Source organism: Malaclemys terrapin, chromosome 11 (genome assembly GCF_027887155.1).
Source record: "Malaclemys terrapin pileata isolate rMalTer1 chromosome 11, rMalTer1.hap1, whole genome shotgun sequence".
Lineage (NCBI taxonomy): Eukaryota > Metazoa > Chordata > Testudines > Emydidae > Malaclemys > Malaclemys terrapin.
The window spans coordinates 548,527-570,359 of record NC_071515.1 but is presented as its reverse complement, the minus strand read 5'-3'; the positions used below and the strand labels follow the sequence as shown (position 1 = coordinate 570,359).

General features: G+C 58.2%; 1 protein-coding gene and 1 pseudogene across 1 annotated transcript; one reads left to right on the top strand and one right to left on the bottom strand.

The window, feature by feature from the left end:
* Nucleotides 1–5,920: 5,920 nt before the first annotated feature.
* On the top strand, nucleotides 5,921–8,615 carry LOC128845201 (antigen-presenting glycoprotein CD1d-like; annotated as a pseudogene).
* Nucleotides 8,616–13,878: 5,263 nt separating this feature from the next.
* On the bottom strand, nucleotides 13,879–19,482 carry LOC128845152 (antigen-presenting glycoprotein CD1d-like). The gene is given in 7 exon segments (XM_054043516.1): nucleotides 13,879–14,407; nucleotides 14,869–15,304; nucleotides 15,384–15,483; nucleotides 16,340–16,636; nucleotides 16,963–17,244; nucleotides 18,655–18,933; nucleotides 19,415–19,482. Coding segments are annotated over 6 exon segments (1,392 nt in total). The 5' UTR covers nucleotides 19,464–19,482; the 3' UTR covers nucleotides 13,879–14,407; nucleotides 14,869–14,919.
* Between the last annotated feature and the right edge of the window lie 2,351 nt (nucleotides 19,483–21,833).

Genomic DNA, 21,833 nt, shown 5'->3' with positions numbered 1-21,833 from the left:
AAGCCCGAGACCTGCTGTGAGACAGTTGACAGGAACTGCTCGGCCTGCCCCAGCGGTGAGGCCCAGCCGCTAACTGCTGAAGTCACCGAGAGCTGGGCTGAGCGGGGGGCTCAGGAGGTGGCAATAGGAACAGGTGGCAGCAGAGGCGGCGAAGGCCCCGTGGCCAGCGGGGGCACAGTGGGGGCGCAGAGTGAACGGTGGCACCGGGGGCCACTTGCAGTAGTGGCAGCCATAGCAGCCGAGGCGTCACTCATTGGGAAGTGAACTCCCGCCCCGCGAATGCACCTCTGAACTCTGGGGCTTTGCAGGCCAAGGACAGCAACTGTGAGAGGGGCAGCGGGGGTGGGGGTGGGGGGGGTTAAAGGAGCATTTGTTTCCTGGACTTTCCCAACGCGAGGTGAGGAGCTGGGGCAAAGGACACTGCCCAACGTACTCGGGGGTGGGCGTTTTGCTCATGACTAGTGGTGATTGTGTTTCACCACAATAATGCCGGGCTCCTTTCCCCTTTGCTTTGCTGTACACGACTCCGTGGGGGGCGGGGGGAAGGGCTGGCTCTGAGAGGTGCCGGGGTGGTGGTTAATTTTCCCAATTGTGGCCGGGGACTGAAGCGGGTTCTGTGCTGGATTGTTCTGAGGAACGTCTGGATGCTGAACCCGGCCCTGGTCGCTGCCGACTCCCCCGGCGGAAGGGTTGCATTGTACAGCAGGGGCATGTGACGAAAGGGCGTCAGAGTCTCCAGGGCAGGGCCAGGCCAGGCCAGTCTGGCAGCTACAACGCCACACAGGAGTCAGGACACCTGGGTTCTGTCCAGCTCTGCTGCACTTTCAGTGTGTGACCTCGGGCAGGTCACGTCACCTCCCCATTTGCTTCTCTCTGGAACAGGGTTAATGGTATTTCCTTGCCTGGCTGGCGCTTAACTGTCAGTGCAAACCTGACACCACGTAACGAAATGAGAGAAACCGCAATCTGCACAGCCCTGGTGCTAACAAGTGACCTTGCGGCAATAACCCAGCGGGTGTCGTCGTGCTGTCACTGGTAATAGCCCAGGGACGGAGCACGCTGCTGTGCACAGGATGGTCATTCGTGTGCTGCCACAGGGCTCAAATGTCCATCCCAAAAGGCACAAAACAGCAAAGCTCCCGCTGCAAACGCAGACAAGCCCCAGCCTCAGCATTGCAGAGCACCCACGGCACAACCACCACCGGCAAACCGGTGTGAAACCCACCGCACTCACCTCTCTGCGCTCTCGGGGGGCTGGGCAGCTGCTCCCCAGGGTCTCCTGCTGTCTCGCAGTGCAGGGACCCGCCGCCCCTGCTCCATGGCAGGTACAGTGATGGCGCGTGGCTCCCTTCGGTAGGACATGTGGGGTCTGTCTGTGGCTGCATCTGCCCTGGCCTCCTTCCCTCCGTCACACAGTTCTGGGGGGTGTTGTGATGGCTGGGGGGGAGGTCACCCTGTGGGACTGCGCCCCCTGCTGTGGGGCAGCAATTGTGTGCTCACTCTGCGCTGGAGGAAATAGGGGACTCTGTGGGTGACAAGGCTCAACCCCCAGACCTGCCCTGACCCCAGCAAATGGCTTTAGAGACGAGCCTGACTGCTGAGGATGAATATGGGGAGATTCTCTGTGGAAAAGCAGCGTCTGCTCCAGGGCTCAGTGGGGGAAACCCCGGCACAGTGGGATCCCCCTGTGACGCTGCCGCCATCATGATTTATGGAATATGCTTATGAATGTATCTAGGACATAACTAGACTGTGTTTTATGCTACATATGCCATGTTAAATATCTATGTAAAGGTCATGATCTACTGAATCTATTGATCCTATTTGTATGCACGTATCGTTTTTGTACTTGAAGTTAGGAATATTGGCTGTGTACTTGCTTGATAGCCTTGGTAAAGCATTTGGTCAGCGTCTTGAGACAGAGGTGTGCAAATTAAGTGCTCAATCAAGAACCACTTAAGCCAACAATGAACTCGAAGATGCCAATCCACATCGGAGCTTTCCCAGGAATGTGGCTGGGCTGGTAAGAAACTCAGTCATGCATGGACATGTGACTTGCCCCTGTGACTCCAAAACTCCATCTTGGAGCTGGACTTTGCATAGGAGAGAGGAGGGGGTCTCCACCCACAAGAGAGAGTCTGTTTAAACCCCTGGGAGACCCCTCCATTTTGTCTCCAGCTGGTTCAAGAGATAGCCTCTCCACCCCCAAAGATACCTGAAAGAAACTGGAACAAAGGACAATAACTACAGGGGGTATCAGTGATTGCTGGACCCAGGCTAGAAGGAGACTAGTCTGTAAAAGGAAGCTTACTGGAATTACTCTAAGGGTGAGGTTTTATCTGTATTCAGTTTCTTTTAGACATAGACTTCCGTGTTGTATTTTATTGTACTTGGTAATTCACTTTGTTCTGTCTGTTACTACTTGAAACCACTTAAATTCTACTTTCTGTATTTCATACATTCACTTTTTACTTATTAATTAACCCAGGGTATGTATTAATACCTGTGGGGGTGGGGGGACAAACATCTGCGCATCTCTCTCTATCAGTGATATAGAGGGCAAACAATTTATGAGTTTACCCTGTAAAACGGATTTATTTGGGTTTAGACCCCATAGGGTGTTGGGCATCTGAGTGTTAAAGACAGGAACTCTTCTGTTAGCTGCTTTCAGTTAAGTCTGCAGCTTTGGGGCACGCGGTTCAGACCCTGGGTCTGTGTTGGAGCAGACGGGCGTGTCTGGCTCAATAACACAGGGTGCTGGGGCCCCGAGCTGCCAGGGAAACAGGAGCAGAAGTAGTCTTGGCACATCAGTTGGCAGCTCCCAAGAGGGTTTCTGTGATCCAACCTGTCACACCCCCCGCCCCCAGAACCACCCTGCCACACATGGGGTCCCTCCCAGCATACGCCGATTTGCACCTGGAACCAACCGGGGATTGTCATTGCATGTCACTGTTGTCATGAGATGAGCCTGAGCCACCAGCGCACTGAGGAGCCACCCTACAATAACAAACCAGCCAGTCCACACCCCAGTGACCCCCGGCACCCCTACAATAACAAACCAGCCAGTCCACAGCCCCAGCGCTCCCCAGCAACCCTACAATAACAACCCAGCCTGTCCACAGCCCAGTGATCCCCAGCAACCCTACAATAACAACCCAGCCTGTCCACAGCCCAGCACTCCCCAACAGCCCTACAATAACAACCCAGCCTGTCCACAGCCCCAGCGCTCCCCAGCAACCCTACAATAACAAACCAGCCTGTCCACAGCCCAGCACTCCCCGGCAACCCTACAATAACAACCCAGCCTGTCCACACAGCCCCAGCGCTCCCCAGCAACCCTACAATAACCACCCAGCCTGTCCACAGCCCATCGCTCCCCAGCAACCCTACAATAACCACCCAGCCTGTCCACAGCCCATCGCTCCCCAGCAACCCTACAATAACCACCCAGCCTGTCCACAGCCCAGCGCTCCCCAGCAACCCTACAATAACAACCCAGCCTGTCCACAGCCCAGCGCTCCCCAGCAACCCTACAATAACTACCCAGCCTGTCCACAGCCCAGCGCTCCCCAGCGACCCTACAATAACCACCCAGCCTGTCCACAGCCCAGCGCTCCCCAGCGACCCTACAATAACCACCCAGCCTGTCCACAGCCCAGCGCTCCCCAGCGACCCTACAATAACAACCCAGCCTGTCCACAGCCCAGCGCTCCCCAGCGACCCTACAATAACAACCCAGCCTGTCCACAGCCCAGCGCTCCCCCAGCGACCCTACAATAACAACCCAGCCTGTCCACAGCCCAGCGCTCCCCAGCAACCCTACAATAACCACCCAGCCTGTCCACAGCCCAGCGCTCCCCAGCGACCCTACAATAACCACCCAGCCTGTCCACAGCCCAGCGCTCCCCAGCGACCCTACAATAACCACCCAGCCTGTCCACAGCTCCAGCACTCCCCAGCGACCCTACAATAACCACCCAGCCTGTCCACAGCCCAGCGCTCCCCAGCAACCCTACAATAACAACCCACCCTGTTCACAGCCCAGCGCTCCCGAGTGACCCTACAATAACAACCCAGCCTGACCACAGCCCAGCGCTCTCAAGCGATCCTACAATAACAACCCAGCCTGACCACAGCCCAGCACTCCCAAGCGACCCTACAATAACAACCCAGCCTGACCACAGCCCAGCGCTCCCCAGCAACCCTACAATAACAATCCAGTCTGTTCACAGCCCAGCGCTCCCCAGCAACCCTACAATAACAACCCAGCCTGTCCACAGCCCAGCGCTCCCCAGCAACCCTACAATAACAACCCAGCCTGTCCACACAGCCCAAGCAAGGTGTCATTTGGTCCATCCCCCTCCCTCAGGTGACAATTAGTCCCTCCCCTGTCACGCTCTCCATGGCCGTTGACGCCTGGTGCCACTGACCTGCCCGTTTCCCGCCTCTTTTCCTCGCTCCCTTGTGCAGCCCCGGGGCGGGGGGCAGCAGGGGCTCTCCCCGGGCAGTCAGGGCTCCCCATGGCCCCAGGGCGGCGCTAGGGGCTGTGCTGCAGGGAGTGGGGCGGGGGCAGCAGGGGGATCTCCCCAGGCAGTCAGGGCTCCCCATGGCCCCAGGGCGGCGCTAGGGGCTGCGCTGCAGGGGGCGGGGCGGGGGGCAGCAGGGGGATCTCCCCGGGCAGTCAGGGCTCCCCATGGCGGCGCTAGGGGCTGTACTGCAGGGAGTGGGGCGGGGGCAGCAGGGGGCTCTCCCCGGGCAGTCAGGGCTCCCCATGGCCCCAGGGCGGCGCTAGGGGCTGTGCTGCAGGGGGCGGGGCGGGGGCAGCAGGGGGCTCTCCCCGGGCAGTCAGGGCTCCCCATTGCCCCAGGGCGGCGCTAGGGGCTGCGCTGCAGGGAGCGGGGTGGGGGGCAGCAGGGGGATCTCCCCGGGCAGTCAGGGCTCCCCATGGCCCCAGGGTGGCGCTAGGGGCTGCACTGCAGGGAGTGGGGCGGGGGCAGCAGGGGGCTCTCCCCGGGCAGTCAGGGCTCCCCATGGCCCCAGGGCGGCGCTAGGGGCTGTGCTGCAGGGGGCGGGGCGGGGGCAGCAGGGGGCTCTCCCCGGGCAGTCAGGGCTCCCCATGGCCCCAGGGTGGCGCTAGGGGCTGCACTGCAGGGAGTGGGGCGGGGGCAGCAGGGGGCTCTCCCCGGGCAGTCAGGGCTCCCCATTGCCCCAGGGCAGCACTAGGGGCTGTGCTGCAGGGGGTGGGGCGGGGGGCAGCAGGGGGCTCTCCCCGGGCAGTCAGGGCTCCCCATGGCCCCAGGGCGGCGCTAGGGGCTGTTGCAGGGGACGGGGCGGGGGCAGCAGGGGGATCTCCCCGGGCAGTCAGGGCTCCCCATTGCCCCAGGATGGTGCAGGGGGCTTTGCAGGGAGCAGCGGTACCACAGGCTGGAGGAGATGGAGGGGGCGTCACACACACTTAGGCTGTGGGCGCTAAGTGGCGCACAGTGTAGCTGCTGTTTGTGGGCAGGAGAGACGTCTCCTGCCGGCAAAAAACATCCTCCCCCCAGGAGCGGCAGCGGCTTTGTCGGCAGGAGAGCTGTTCACACCGGTACTTTTTGTCGGTAAAACTTTTGATGTTTGGAAGTGTGTTTTTAACACCTCTGAACCACAAAGTCCCAGTGTGGACCTAGCCTGAGTCTGCTGGGGACAGGGCCTGCTTCGGATCTTGCTGCCGGGGATCCCCCTCCCGCGCTGCCCCCGCTCCCCGGCTCACTCTGCCCTCATTGGCCCGGGGCTGGCAGCTGCGGGCGCAGAGCTGAGCAGACACAGAGAAAAAGACAAGTTGACGGTCTGAGCGGCGTGTGGGCTGCGGAGGAACTGAAAGCGCCTGGGGATCCTGGGCCCCTCGTCCCGCTGCCCTGACGCCCACCAGAGCCCGGGTCCCCCTTCCCCTGCTGGGATGCTGCTCGCTCTGCTGCTCCTCCCCTGGGCATGGGGGGCCCTGGCTGGTAAGTGGGGACCCCCCCTGCCGTTTTTGCTGCCAGGATGCGTGGGGAGGGTGTAGTACTAGGGCCAGGGTGGGGAAGTACCAGGCTGGGGGAGTAGGACGGGGGAGGCAGGTTAGGGATCACCAGGGAGACCCCGTAGTGCAGGATTGTTTATGGGACAGACTCATTAATCTCTCTCCCCACCCGCTTTGTCCTCCACTTGTTTCCTGCCTCCTGCCCCAGCCTCCCCTCCTGTCCCCCCAGCGTCTGTCACCCTCCGGCTGCTCCAAATCGACATCTTCCACCCCTGCTCGGGGACCTGGAGACCCACTCCGTGAACTGCAGCACCTGCGAGATCCACTTCCTGCAGTCCTGGGCCCAGCAGGGCCTGACCCCGAAGCAGTGGCAGGACTTGGAGCTGCTGATCCATTATTACCTGTTCGACTTCAACTGGACTATGAACAGATTAGCCCAGCACCACGGGGCTGTGAGTATGGAGCGGTCTGAGGGGATCCCTCCCCCCACCCACCCGGGGTGCTGAGAACTGACGCACTCACCACAGCCACTGAGTGTGCCATTGGGGGCAAGACGGCCAGTCCCTGGCCCCTTGGCTGATTGGAGCCGGCGTCCCCCAGAGGGGAAACACCCGTGTCCCATTCTCCACCCCAGAGTCAGCCACCCAGGTCTGGGGCCAGATTGTAGCCTGCACTTCCTAGAGGGGAAAGGCCCCGTGTCCAACTCCCTGAGTCGAGGCTCCTGGTCTTTCCTGACGTACCCTGAGCCTTTGAAAAGCAGGTCATTTGCGCGGGGGTCTGTATCTCAGAAACCCCGTAACCAAAGGGCCCCAAATTTGCACCACAAATTCTGCCTCAGGCACCGATGTAACGCAGCGATTTTCGAGCCAATCTGACTATGCTCATGAAAAATCAGCTTTAAACAGAAACTGCAACTTACCCTTAACTCCAACCAGGGTCACCCAACAATCCTGCCGCCGTTGTGTGGCCCAACATCCTCATGGCACTGACGTTATGTCTTTACTCACCCGGGCTCTCTGTTTCTACCCCCTCCTGTGACCTCCTGTGACCGTCCTCTTCCCCCTGCCCTTCCTGTTCCAGGCCCCTTTGTTACCCAGGGCTCCCTCGGCTGCGAGCTGCCCCCCAACGGCACCTCGAGGGGATTCTATGATGTCGGAGTGAACGGCGAGGACTTCATCAGCTTTGATGCGGTGGCAGGCAAATGGGTCGCTCGGCAGGGGGACAAGCTGGCTCTCTACGTCCGGCAGCGTCTCAACTGGAATAAGGGCGCAGCCATCATGCTTCAGTTTCTCCTGAGTACAACATGTGTCAATGAGATCAAGAGCTTTGTCCAGTACGGGAAAGAGGCTCTGGAAAGGCAAGGTGAGGCTGGACACCACTCGCTGCCATGCATCCACCTCTGGGGTTGGGCAGGGGGACTGCTTATACAAAGATCCCTCGCCTGGTACTGACATGCAGCCACATCTGGGGTGAGGTAGGGGACTGGTTATACATGGCCCCCATGCCTGGTGTACAAATGCAGCTATATCTGGGGTGCAGCACAGTAGCCATTTCACAGCCGCACTGCACAGCAGTTTAGGACAGGAAGTGAACAGGGTTCTGTCACCACTGGTAACTGCAGGGGGCAGAATTGGGGTCTGGCCAGGACAGCGGGGCCAACGCCTGACCCCGGGGAATGGAGCTGGGCTTGGTTAGTGAGTCCCTGAGGCTCAGGCTGAATCGTCCCCTCTCCCCCGCCCCGTCTCTCTCCTCCAGAGCAGAGCGGGTGTGTGGGGATGGATCGGGGGAGCAGGGTGGAGGAGCAGAGGGGAATGGGACAGGACTGGCACAGGAGGAGCAGGGTGGGGGCTGAGGGGAGAGGTAATGGGATGGGGTGAAGAGAGCTGTATGGAGTGTGGCAGAGGGGAGACAATGGGGCAGGGCTGTGGGGGTTGGGGAGAGAGGCAGGAGTCCAGAGGCAATCGGACAGAGGGGACAAGGACTGGTGTGCAGGAAGTCTGAGGGGGTGGGAATGTGGGGGGAGCAGTGAGGGTGGGATGATGGAGGACAATGAGGGAAAGGGTCAGGGTAGGAGCATCTGCGAACAGTGGGGGTGGGACAATGAGGAAGGCAGAGGGAACAGGGCTGGGTGGGGGGCTAAGGGCAGTGGGTCAGGTTGGGGGAGCAGGGAGGACTGCAGAGAAGGCTGGGGGAAGAGGGCTGGGTGGGGGTCTGAGGGCAGTGGGTCGGGTGGGGGCAGCAGGGGGGACTGAGGGGGAGGCTGAGGAACAGCGGTGGGGTGTGGCAGGGCAGATGGCAGTGGGCCAGGGTAAGGAGATGGGGGGACTGCAGGGGAGACCTTGGGAACAGGGTCCATACTCCTGCGCCGTTCCCAGCGCATCACCCCTGTGTGTTACAGGGCACAGCAGGCCCTGGGGCCCCGGCCTGGCCGTGGGCATCACCCTGGGGGCTCTGGCTGTAGCCGCCGTGGCCGTGGTGCTGTGGTGGAGAGTACGCAGGTGAGTCCTCCCCTCTCTGGGGTGGGGGTGGGGCCGTTGCACCCCCTAACCCATCGCCTCTGCTCTCTCCTTCCAGGGGCTACCAGGATGTCCCACCAGAGGAGCCCAGAGCCTGAGGATGCAGCACCGGCTTAGATGTGGGGATCGGCCCCTCTCCTGGGGACATGGACCTGGGGACTGAATCACCTGGCTCCAGAGCTGAGGGCCCTGAGGCCCTGTCTGGATCGGGGCACTGGGAGATCAGGGCCCTAGGAGATCGGGGCCCTGGGAGATTGGGGCCCTGGGATTCTCCTCCCCCTGGGACGTTTGCAGGGCCGGTGCAAGGAAGTTTCACCCCATCCAGCTAACTCCCCCGCTCCCGCCCCCGCGGCAGCTAATGACGCCCCCCCACCCGAGGAGCTCCCCCAGCGGCAGCTAACCCAGCCCGCCACCCCCTGACCCGGGGAGCCCACCCGGGGAGTCCCCCCCTCCCCGCAGCAGCTATCCCCCCTCCGTGGCAGCTAACCCCACCCGGGGAGCCCGCCCCAACTCACCTCCGCTCTGTCTCCTCCGCTGAGTGCGCCAGCACCGCTCTAATTCTCCTCCCCTCCCAGGCTTGCGGCGCCGATTGGAGGAGAATTAGAGCGGGGACTGTGTGCTCAGTGGAGGAGGCAGAGTGGAGGTGATCTGGGGCAGGAAGCGATTCCCCTGTGCGCCTCGCCCCCCCCCCCCAGTTACTGCAGACGGCCCTCCCCACGCTCCCCACGCTCCCCACGCCCCAGCTCACCTCCACTCCACCTCCTCACCTGAGCAGGCTTTTAGGCGCCCTCAACCACTAGGAGCCCTAGGTGGCCACCTAGTTCGCCTAGTGGTTGCACCAGCCCTGGACGTTTGGGGCACGTTGGACATGTGAGGGCGCTGTGGGATCCAGGATCTGCAGGGAGCTGGCGCTGGCTTGTGCCATTCAGTAAACCCTGCAGGGAGGCGCTGCCCAGCGGGCCCCTCCGGGGCCTGCAGGAGCCAGGCTCTGGGGGCAGGGGTCAGGCCCAGCTACGTACACAAAGGGAGAGAGTACAGCGGGGGCCATGGGAACCCGGAGGGAATCCTCTCAGGGCGTTCCGGCTGAGCTGGGATGCCCGGAAAAGCAAGCGGATTGGCCCTGGGACATCGGCCCAGCTACCCACACGGAGCCCTGACAACACTACGGGACGCCGGGGAGGCCGCTCCAACTCGCTGGCTGGGCTGAGAGCTCCTGGGGGCAGGGCCCATCTCCAGAGCTGGGTGTGGGGCACCACGGGCTCTCTGCGGGTAGCTTCCATCCTTTTGTTCTGCATCTGGGCAGCCCCAAGCACTAGGGGGTCCTGGGCATGACCAGGCTCCTCGGCCCAGCAGTAATCCAGTGCAACCCTCCTGCCCGTCAGACCTGGCAGCCACAAGGGCCGGGTTCAGTATCTAGGGGTTCCCTTTCAACAATATAACCCAGAACCGGCTCGTCCCCCCCCCCCCCCCCCAGTGACCTAGGACTAGGGATGCCTTTGACACAAATGGGGATGCCAGCGCCACACAATGGTGTCCAGTCTGGGAGAGTTGGCAATCCTACCTGGGAGAATTACACACCACCCCCCTGGGCGCCTCTAAGAGGCCACACTTCCCCTCTCGCAAGCACAGAGTCTGAGTGTAGCAAAAAAACCCTTTGAATAAAAGGAGGGAAATAATGTGGCATTTATTTGGGGAAACAAACAGGGTTTATAAAAAACATAAACCATGAGCCAAAGACCCACCACCAAAGCCGTGTCCTTTTCCCCTCAGCAACCCAAAACGTGCCCGTCTCTTCTCTGCACCCCACCCACTCACTGTTGCTGTCCTTGGGCAGTGCAGGCCCAGAGCTCAGAGGTGCAGCTGTAGAATTCGCCTCCCACGCGGGGGGAAAGGGGGGGGTAAGGAGGCAGCTTACTCGCTCTGCTGCTCACTTGCTGCCCTTCTCTGTGGGGTTCTGCTTTGGCCCCCACCCCCCAGCTAGGCCTCCCCACCAGCCACCCACTCACTCACCAACTACAGCTCTCTACCTGCCATCTACCAATTCACCTTTCAGTGATTACTGCTGTTAGTGGGGGAGCCTCACTGCCAGAGTACAGTAAGCAATGGCGGATTAGGCAGCCTCTTGCATCAGAAACCATGTCCCAAAGCAGGTCTAATCCTTAGAGCTAGGTAGCAGGGGCTGCAGCTTGTAATAAGACCCTCAGTTGAATATAAAGTAGCTTTGTTATTAGAGAAGTGCAAACAGCGGTCACAAGGCAGCCAACCCCACCCCATACACCTGCCCACCTTTTCAACTGACCGCTCTTTGGAACCCATGTCTCCTGCCTAGCGAGTGCCATTGAGTTGGGGGTGAGTCCCTCAAGCAGAAAATGCCAAGTACAGTTCTGCTGTCCCTGAGTCACACAACCAGGATAACAACCCTTTATTGCCCCTGCCCCAGTAACAAAGAGACCGGTATCGGGGGGGTGGCATGTTAGTCTGTATCCACAAAAGCCACGAGGAGGCCAGTGGCACCTTAAAGACTGGGGATCCCAGACCAGCCAAAAGTGACCATTTAGACCAGCAATCCCATCATGCTGAGCACCTAGGCGGGGTGGGTGGGCCCATGCAAACGAGATCAGCCCGCAGGAAGGCCTTTTCCACAGTCACCACCAATGAGCTGTCAGGAGAGAGCTCATTCAGACTCTGCTTACAACAGCAATAATAATAGTCCTGGCTGGGGCTGGGAAGTGGGTTCGAGAAAGGGGCTGGGAGGTGGGAGTGAGGACTCCTGGATTGTCTTCCCAACTCTGGGAGGGGAGTGGGGTCTACAGGGTTACAGCAGAGTCCAGGGGGCTGGGAGCCAGGACTTCTGGGCTCTATCCTCAGCTGTAGGAGGAGAGTGGAGGTCCTGTAATAAAACCTGCTGAGTGAACAGAAACAACTCTTAATTATGTATTGCCGTCTGCATGGCACGGCCGGACCCTCCCACCAGGGACACTAGGGTCCCCACAGTCACTGCTTTGGGTGTAACACTGCTCTACAGCCAAAATGCTTCTGAAATAAATGTAGTCAAACTTTACTAATTCTGGGTCGCTGAGAACGAAAATGATGCTTAAAATTGTTGATTGGCTCTAGTTTTCAAGATATGCTATTGGGTCAGTATATACGACCCTTGACTTGGGAATGGCAGAGGATAAGTGAGTTATAAAGGGAAGGGATCTCAATTTAAGCCAGAAATTACTAAAATACATCTTTGACTGGATCTATGAATAAATCTATGACTGGGTTTGGACAGTACTTCCTTTTTAGGCAAAACAATGAATGATGCAATCTGAAGCTGGTATTGCGTCATACATGATATGAATCGCATCATGTTATTCCTAGAAGTCATGGATGATGCAATCATAACGAAGCTTACATCACTCTGCTGAACAAATTGCCCTATATCAGCTCTAGAAATCATACAGTGTCGTGCTCTCTTATTTGTCAGTGTTTGATTTTGCAAAGGGACACATTTCTGTTTAGCCAAAGTGAGCAGAGATGCCTCGTACTTGTGTGAACAGTGCAGATAACTTCTGCTATGTTGTGGTGAAGTGACTTTTGCATCACAAAAGCGCAGTATAACCACTATGGTTAAGAAAGCCTATCACCTTTATTTTGGCTGCAAAATTGGAGATCAGGACAAGAGGTGGGCCCCACACATATGCTGCAACACTTGTGCAATAAATCTTCGCCAGTGGTTGAACAGGAAAAGGAAATCTATGCCTTTTGCAGTGCCAATGATTTGGAGAGAGCCAACAGATCATACCAGCAATTGTTACTTCTGCATGGTGCCTCCAGTTGGGAAAGGCGTGTCAAAGAAGAAAAAGTGGACTGTGCATTATCCAAATATTCCATCAGCTATACGCCCAGTACCCCACGGAGAAGGACTGCCGGTTCCTGATGCACCAGAATCATTCTCACTTGAGTCAGACGAGGAAGAGGAAGAGGATGAAACTTCTGGTCCTGAACCATCAATGTCACAGGACCCACATTTTCTCCCATCCTCCTCCTCTGAACCACACCTCCTAACACAAGGTGAACTGAATGACCTTGTCAGGGATTTGGAACTACCCAAGAGTAAGGCAGAGCTGTTGGGCTCCAGACTACAGCAGTGGAATCTCCTGGCAGGTGATGTTAGGGTTTCCATGTTCCGTGACCGTCAAAAGGATCTTGTCCCATTCTTCTTCATGGAAGGTGATCTTGTAGCCTGCAACAACATCGATGGTGTGATGGCAGCCCTCAACATCGTTCATGATCCAGATGAGTGGAGACTGTTCATTGATTCATCGAAGACGAGTCTTAAAGCTGTTTTACTGCATAATGGCAATGTTTTGCCATCAATTCCAGTTGGTCATGCAGTCCATATGAAGGAAACCTATGACAACATGAAACAACTTTTGAGGTGCATAAACTATGACCAACATCAGTGGCAGCTTTGTGGCGATTTGAAGGTTGTTGCTCTCTTGCTTGGTCTGCAGACTGGATACACAAAGTACTGCTGTTTTCTCTACGAATGGGATAGTCATGCAAGAGATTCCCACTACATCAAGAAAGATTGGCCACTCCAACAGTCATTGGAGCCTGGGAAGAAAAGTGTTCAGCATCCACCACTTGTTGAATCAAGGAAGATTTTGTTACCACCCTTACACATCAAGCTGGGTCTGATGAAGAACTTTGTCAAGGCCATTGACAAAACACAAGCAGCTTTCAAGTACCTCCGTGGAAAATTTCCAAGGTTAAGTGAAGCTAAGATAAAGGAAGGTGTCTTTGTTGGTCCTCAGATTCGTGAACTTCTTCGAGATGATGCATTTGACCATGCACTGCGTGGCAAGGAAAAGACGGCATGGAAAGCCTTCCAGTTAGTGGCAATAAATTTTCTCGGAAACAAAAAGGCAGACAACTACAGGTTGTTGGTGGAAAACCTCCTCAAGGCAAACAAAAGCCTTGGTTGCAACATGTCACTAAAGATACATTTTTTGCACTCTCATCTAGATTTTTTTCCACCGAACTGCGGCGCAGTGAGCGACGAGCACGGCGAGCGATTTCACCAGGACATTGCAACAATGGAGAAACGCTATCAGGGCAAATGGAGCCCATCAATGCTTGCAGACTATTGCTGGACAGTGACAAGAGATGCTCCATTTAATGAATACAAGAGACAAGCCCAGAAGCGCCGAGTAGACACTGAATAGGACTAAACTATGTACAGAATAGTTTTTTGCCTTTTGTTTCATAATACATTTTATTTATATAACCCTTTTGCTGATTTTTAAAGTGTTACATAAACAGGACAGGTGAAATATTATCATGTAAAGCAACCATAAACACATGAAAAGACCTAGGTTTACAATTTATGATTAAAACTCTACTATCTACACAATATACATAGACATAAAATGTAAAAACTTAAATATCTTAGAAACAGTAGCCAATCAGTTGTTTTAATTGTTATATTTGAATTCAGCACATCAAAATACATAATAAATAGCACATTTTATCTTTGAAGCAGACGACTTCTCAATAATTGTAGAGCAGTGTAATCAGCCCCTGTGAGATCCTGGAGCCCCAGATGCTTCGTTCCTTCCAGTTTGGATCAGAGGCTCCCAAAGGTTCCCTGAAGGCAGCAGAGTCAGTGAGAGGGATGTGGGGCTGAGCTGGGGCAGGGAAAGGGTTAATGCTGGGACTGAGGGACAGGGCTGGATCCCCAGGCAGAGGCAGCGGGGGTTGGCGCGTGGCAGAGTGCGGGGTGACGAGAAGGGACCGGCCCCCGGTTCTGCATTCTCCAGGCTGACCAAGGTGCTGAACGAGACGGACAGGAAACTCCTGCCCGCTGGGGATCCGATACCCGGGATCTAACTCAGGAGTCCTGCAGGGGGAGGGGAGAGAAATCAGCCTCTGGCCGTGCGGCTAGCGGGACGGACGGGGGATTTTCTCTGCCAGGCTCTAGGGTGCCCCCAGTGACTCTGCCTGGCAGTCGCACGGCTGGGCAATGCTTTGCAGGACCCAGGACCCTCTGCCCTTTGCTCGGCTAGACTAGGAAGCTCTCGTATCAAATCTCCTTGGAGACGCAGCAAGCCCCTCCGTCGATGTCTCCCGCTAGGCTAACTGCATGGAGCTCCATGTAGCTCTCACAAACAGGCAGGTTTTGGGGCCTTGACTCATGTTTGTAACTCTTCTCTGAGCCCCTCCAGTGTCTCCATGTCATTTCTGCAGGGCAGACTGGACCCGAGAGCCAGTGCTGGTCGCACCAGAGCCGTACACAGAGGTGACCCACCGCCCTGCTCCTACTCCCCATCCTCCTGCGCATAAAGCCCAGGTCGCACTCACCCTGTTCCCACACATGGGCACTCGTGGCCAGCCATGGCCTTGGCATCCTTTTCAGTCTCCTCTAGTCCTCTGCAGCAGTGCTGGCGCTTTCCCGGCTCCCAGCAGGGCAGGGGCCTCCGCTGATGTAGGCGGCCTTGTGTTCCAATCTGCGGGTTTTTTCCTTGGTCGTTGCTGCCCTTCTGTGTTAGCGTCCTTGGCACGAACAACACTGGGGGTGCAGGGTGAGATTCCCACCCCCCACCCGGTGCCCCAGTCTCCCAGGGCCCCGATCTCCCAGGGCCCCGATCCAGACAGGGCCTCAGGGCCCTCAGCTCTGGAGCCAGGTGCGGATTCAGCCCCCAGGTCCATGTCCCCAGGAGAGGGGCCAATCCCCACACCTGGGCCGGTGCTGCATCCTCAGGCGCTGGGCTCCTCTGGTCGGACGTCCTGGTGGCCCCTGGAAGGAGAGAGCAGAGGGGATGGGTTAGGGGGTGTAACGGCCTCCCAACCCCCACCCCAGAGAGGGGAGGACTCACCTGCGTACTCTCCACCACAGCACCACGGCCACGGCGGCTACAGCCAGAGCCCCCAGGGTGATGCCCACGGCCAGGCCGGGGCCCCAGGGCCTGCTGTGCCCTGTAACACACAGGGGTGATGCGCTGGGAACGGCGCAGGAGTTTGGACCCTGTTCCCACGGCCTCCTCTGCAGTCCCCCCATCTCCTTACCCTGGCCCACTGCCATCTGCCCTGCCACACCCCACTGCTGTTCCTCAGCCTCCCCCACGGTCCGCCCTGCTCCCCCCACCCTGACCCACTGCCCTCAGCTGTCCCCTACCCTAACCTTGTTCCCCGAGTCTCCACCACAGTCCCCCCTCCTTTTCCTACACCAACCCAGTGTCCTCAGCCCTGTCCTACCCCAGTCCTGTTCCCTCGGCCTCCACAACTATCCACGCTGCTGCCCCCACCCGACCGACTGCCCTCAGCCTCCCCACCCTGACCCTGTTCCCTCAGCCTCCCCCTCAGTCCCCCCTGCTGCCCCCACCCGACCCACTGCCCTCAGCCCCCCACCCTGACCCTGATCCCTCATTGTCTTCCTTTGTCCCACCCTCACTGCTCCCCCTACATTCCCCCCCCTCAGACTTCCTGCACACCAGTCCTAGTCCCCTCTGTCCGATTGCCTCTGGACTCCTGCCTCTCTCCCCAACCCCCCCAGCCCTGCCCCATTGTCTCCCCACTGCCACACTCCATACAGCTCTCTTCACCCCATCCCATTACCTCTCCTCTCAGCCCCCACCCTGCTCCTCCTGTGCAGTCCTGTCCCATTCCCCTCAGCTCCTCCACCCTGCTCCCCCTGATCCATCCCCACACACCCCACACACCTGCTCTGCCTTCCTCTCCCCAGTCCCACTGCCTGGACCCTGCCCTGCTTGAGATGTGCAGGAAAAGCCCGCAGAGACCACGACCCCCACCCTCCCCGGGGACGTGCACCTACCCCAGGGGATCAGCAGGCTCCGGCCCCCCAGGCTGCTGTGCTGCACCCGGCAGGCGTAGCTGTGCCCGGAGCCCGGCCCCACGGCCAGGGAGCTGCGCAGCTGGTAGGTCAGGTCCGCGTTGGGCAGGATCCCGCTGGAGTTCAGCCGCCCGCCCGGCCCCACCTCCTCCCCGTCCTGCAGCCAGGCCACACGGACGGGCCGGGGGTAGAAACCGGTGACCCGGCAAACCAGCAGTACCGGCGCGGGGGTCCCGGCTGCGGGAGGCGCTCGGGAAACCACCACTGCGACCGGCCGCTCTGAGACAGGAGGAGAGAGACGTGGCGGGGGAGAGGGGACGATTCAGCCTGAGCCTCAGGGACTCACTAGCCAAGCCCAGCTCCATTCCTGGGGGTCAGGCGTTGGCCCCACTGTCCTGGCCAGACCCCAATACCGCAGTTACCATTGCTGATGGAACCCCCTTCACTTCCTGTCTTAAACTGCTGTGCGGTGTGGCGATGAAATCACTACTGCGCTCCAGCCCAGATAGAGCTGCATTTGTACACAAGACAAGGGGTCCCTGTTTAAAAAGCCCACCCCAGAGGTGGCTGCATCTCAGTGAGCAGGGAGCAGTGTCCAGCCTCACCTTGTCTCGCCAGAGACTCTCTCCCGTACTGGGCAAAGCTCTTGAGCTCATTGACACACGTTGTTCTCAGGAGGAACTGAGCCATGGCAATCGTGCTCTTATCCTGGTTAAGAAAGTCCCGTGAGTTGAGGGCCAGCTTATGCCAGTGCTGAGCGACCCAGGTGCCCTCATCCACATTGAAGCTGATGAAATCCTCCCCGTTCACCGCGGCGTCACAGAACTGCCGTGAGGTGCCGTTGGGGTGGAGCTCGCAGCCGATGGAGGCCTGGATGACAAAGGGGTCTGGAACAAGAACGGCAGGGCAATGAGGACAGGCCATTAGGAGGTCACCGGGGGGCCAGAGGTAGGGGGCAGAAACAGAAAGACGGGGGAATAAAGACATAATGTCAGGTGGAATGAGGATGTTTGGCCACAAGATGGCAGCGGGATTGTGGGGCAGTTCTGGATGGAGTTAAGGGCACATTGCGGTTTCTGTTTAGAGCTGATGTTTTCAAAGTGCTCTGAGGTCCACACACATAGTCAGATTGGCTCGAAAATCACTGCACTATATCGGGGCCTTAGACAGAGGTTGTGGTGCAAATTTGGGGTCCCTTGGTCATGGGTTTTCTGTGATACAGACCCCCACCCAAATCACCTGCCTTTTAAATATTACTTTTTTTTAAAAGTGCTTTGTGATGCTCTAGAGAAAAATTATGGCCCCGAGCCTCAATAAACGTACATCCCTGGGCTCCCTTGAGCTCAGCTCTGCACCAGTAGCAAGGACAAGTCTGGCTTCCCAGCGTTACAAAAGTCCCTGGGCCTTGGTTCTGTCTGTGGTGCGTACGCCGGGCGGTGACATGCACCTGTGCCCACAGACAGTTCACACCTCTGCCAGCGATTGTTTCCTCAGCCGTGCCCCAGGGCATGACACACCGAGTCACACACTCACTCAGCCGGAGAGGCAGAAACCTCTGAGCCCCCCCCAGGAGCATTCGTCTGAGCCTGTCGCCAAGAGGTTCCTGTGGGGGTGAGCTGTGATCGCAGGGCCGGCTGTCACTCTGTCGGGAAACACACATGCCCAGGCAGATTGCCTTGAAACTAGCTCTGCCCCAGCAAGGTGCAGGGGACACTTTGTGGTGCAAATTTGGGGGCAGGTGGGTAAGGGGTTCCTGAGAGAAAGTCTCGCCCGAGGACCTGCTTTTAGTGCTCCAGCACCAGACACCCAGCGCAGACACTGGGCTGAGCCGCTGAGCAGAGGTGAGCTGGGTCTGTCCCATCCCATTGGGCAGAGCTGGTTGTGAGGGTGGGGGTGGGATTCGCTTAGCTCTGCATTTCTTGCCTTTCCAATTCTTGTGTTGAAGGTGTCAGATTTCAATGTTCAGGCTGGCCAGGTTCCAGTGGCATGAACAAGCCTGTGGTAGGGCAGATGGCTGTGAAAAACCATGTACCCATGCTCAGGGGATGGGACATGGGGCTTTTCTCCTCTAGGGTGCACAGGATGCAACCTGGCCGCAGAGCTGGGGGACTGGCTCAGCAGGGTGGAGAATGGGTAATGGGGCCATTCCCTTCTAGGGCACACCGGCTCCATTCAACCCAAGGGCCAGGAACTGGCTGTCTTGCCCCTGATCCACCCTGTCAGGAGACAAGCAGTTACTGCAGTGAGTGTGTCAGTTCTCAGCTCCCTATTGGGTGTGGGGACCGCTCCATACTCACAGTGCTCTTCTTCAGCCTTAACCACTTTGTTAATAAGAAGGATAAATTTGAACAGATAGTCATGGAGCACTGTCTCCAGGTCCTGCCACTGCTTCGGAGTGAGGCCCTGCTGGGCCCAGGGCTGCAGGAAGCGGATTTTGCAGGTGCTGCAATTCATGGAGTGGGTCTCCAGGTCCCCGAGCAGGGCCAGCCCCTCCATGTTCCTAGAACTGGCGTTGTGGAAGACAGTGGTTTTGAGCAGCCGGAGGGTGAGAGACCCTGGGGGGACAGCAGGGGAGGCTGGGGGGAGGGGAGAGGAAACAAGGGGAGGACAAAGTGGGTGAGGAGAGAGATTAAGGCGTCTCAGTCTCGTTAATACTCCCCAGCTCCAGGGTTTCCTGCTGAACCCTAACCTGCCTCCCCCCTCCTCTTGCACCCCAGCCAGGGTCACTAGTGCTAGAGAAGTTCATGGAGGATAGGTCCATCAATGGCTGTTAGCCGGGATGGGCAGGGATGTGTCCCTAGTCTCTGTTTGCCAGAAGCTGGGAATGGGCAACAGGGGATGAATCACTTGATGATTCCCTGGTCTGTTCATTCCCTCTGGGGCACCTGGCACTGGCCGCTGTTGGCAGACAGGAGACTGGGCTAGATGGACCTTTAGTCTGACCCAATCTGGCCGTTCTTATGTTCTTATGTGGTGCTGCCCCACCCTGGCCTGGCATTATATCAGGCACAAACCCCCCCCAGTAGCAAAAAGGGCAGGGAGGGGGTCCCCACTTACCGGCCAGGGCCCCCCATGCCCAGGGGAGGAGCAGCAGAGGGAGCAGCATCCAGGCAGGGGAAGCGGGATCCCGGCTCTGGCCGGTGTCAGTGCGGTGGGACGAGGGGCCCAGGGTCGCCCACAGGCTGTCGGTTCCTCCCCAGGCCACAAGCCTCGCCACCAACTTCTCTCTTTGTCTGTCTCTGCTCAGCTCTGTGCCCGCAGCTGCCAGCCCCAGCCAATCAGGGCAGAGGGAGTCGGGGAGCGACGGCAGCGCGGGAGAGGGATCCCCGGCGGCAGGGTCAGAACTAGGGCCGGATCCGCACGTAGGCAAACTAGGCCGGGACGCAGGGCTCGCATGCGTGGCCAATGTCCTGCTCCTCACCCTGCCCAGGGGCTCTGCCCACAGCAGCACCCTCGGCCCTGGCACTGCAGCCAAACTTGGCCTAGCGTGGAGGGGCGGTTCGGGGGGATGGAGAGGGAGTCCCCCCCACTCCCGCTGCAGTGACAGGCCTGCGCTGTGGGGCTGGGCCTGGCTGCCCCAAGTGATGGGGGAGATCGGGGTGAAGAGACAGAGTGGAAGGGAGGGCAGAGCCCCCCCATCTGCCCTCCCTCCCACTCCCCTCCCTTTACCTGCCTGCCCCTCTCTCTCCCAACATCCCTCCCTGCTGACCCCTCCCTCTCCCAATAGACCCTCCCCACCCTCCCATAAGTCCCTCCCCATTGCAATAGCCCCTCCCCTCACTGCTCCTCCATTCCAATGCCCCCACCTGCCGCTCCCTCTCCCAATAGCCCCTTCCCCTCCCTCCCTGCCCTCTTTCCTATTAGCCCTCTCCCACTCTCTGCCCCACCCTCCCGCTCATTAGCCCCTCCCACTCTGTGACCCCGCCCCCTCGTACTGTGTCGCTGTGTGTTAGCGCCATTCGTCGCTGGCTGGTGTCAACCGAGGCAGCAGGAGGGAGTGAGGGAAATGGGTGGGGAGGCAGCATGAGGCGCCAACAGCCTCGGAGAGCACAAGGAGGGAGGGGCCAATTGTAAGCTGAGGGGGTGAGAGGGCCCAGCTGACACCCTGAGTGCAGGGGCTGTGGACAGGCTGGGTTGTTATTGTAGGGTTGCTGGGGAGCGCTGGGCTCTGGACAGGCTGGGTTGTTATTGTAGGGTTGCTGGGGAGCGCTGGGCTGTGGACAGGCTGGGTGGTTATTGTAGGGGTGCCGGGGAGCGCTGGGCTGCGGACAGGCTGGGTGGTTATTGTAGGGTCGCTGGGGAGCGCTGGGCTGTGGACAGGCTGAGTTGTTATTGTAGGGTCGCTGGGGAGCGCTGGGCTGTGGACAGGCTCGGTGGTTATTGTAGGGTCGCTGGGGAGCGCTGGGGCTGTGGACAGGCTGGGTGGTTATTGTAGGGTTGCTGGGGAGCGCTGGGGCTGTGGATAGGCTGGGTGGTTATTGTAGGGTTGCTCCTCATTGTTGTGCTGTCTCATGCTGGTCTCATAACAGTGAAATGTAATGACACTCCCCCGTTGGTTGTGGGTGCAAATTGCCACCTGGTGGGTGGGACTCCATGTGGGGTGTGTCTTTTCTGGGGGTGGGGGGACCTCTCTGTGAAGGGGGAGCTCCCTGCTTGGTTTTCCCCACTTGGCCCGGGAGCAGACGGTGCTTTTCCAGAGAGAATCTCCCCCAATTCATCCTCTGGGTTCCGGCTCTTGTCTCAACCCCATTGCTGGGGTCAGGGCAGGTCTGGGTGTTGGGCCCTGCCCCCCTCAGCGTCCCCTATTTCCTGCAGCCCACAGTAACTGAGCAGATGATTGCCACCCGCAGCAGGGGTGCAGTCCCCTGGGGTGACCCCTGTGACGTTGCACTCCATATGTTTATGGAAATATGCTTATGAGTGTAAATATAATGTTACTGGGATATGCTTTATGCAAAAGGTCTCTTGTAAGGTATTATTACAAAGCTTATAATCTATTGAGTGTGGTCATCCCATTTGTATGAATGTATCATTCTTGTATTTGAAACTAGAAATATGAAGCATTACTCTGAGGGCCTATTGTAACTATGCAAAGTGTGGGCCATTAATGGTGGCTTGGAATCTTGATGGCTCCCATTAACCAGGACCATTGGTTGTAAATGGCTCTGTTTACTCCCAAACCTTCCTGGGTCTGTGCAGGTCAACCCTGAAAGAATGGAGAATAAGGTCTTACAGTGACATGTGATCATGTCACCTGACACTGAAATCCATCTTAAACCTGGTGCTTTTCCATTGAGAAGGAGGGGTGGGGACCCAGAGAGACAAATGATTCCCGCCTTGTGCCAAAGCTATAAAAGGGGGTGGAACAGGACAAAGGGGGGGGCCAGTCATGAGAAATCCCCTAGCTACCACCTGAGCTGGAACTAACAAGAACTGTACCAGGGGAAAGGATTGGGCCCAGAGTAAGAAGGAGTCT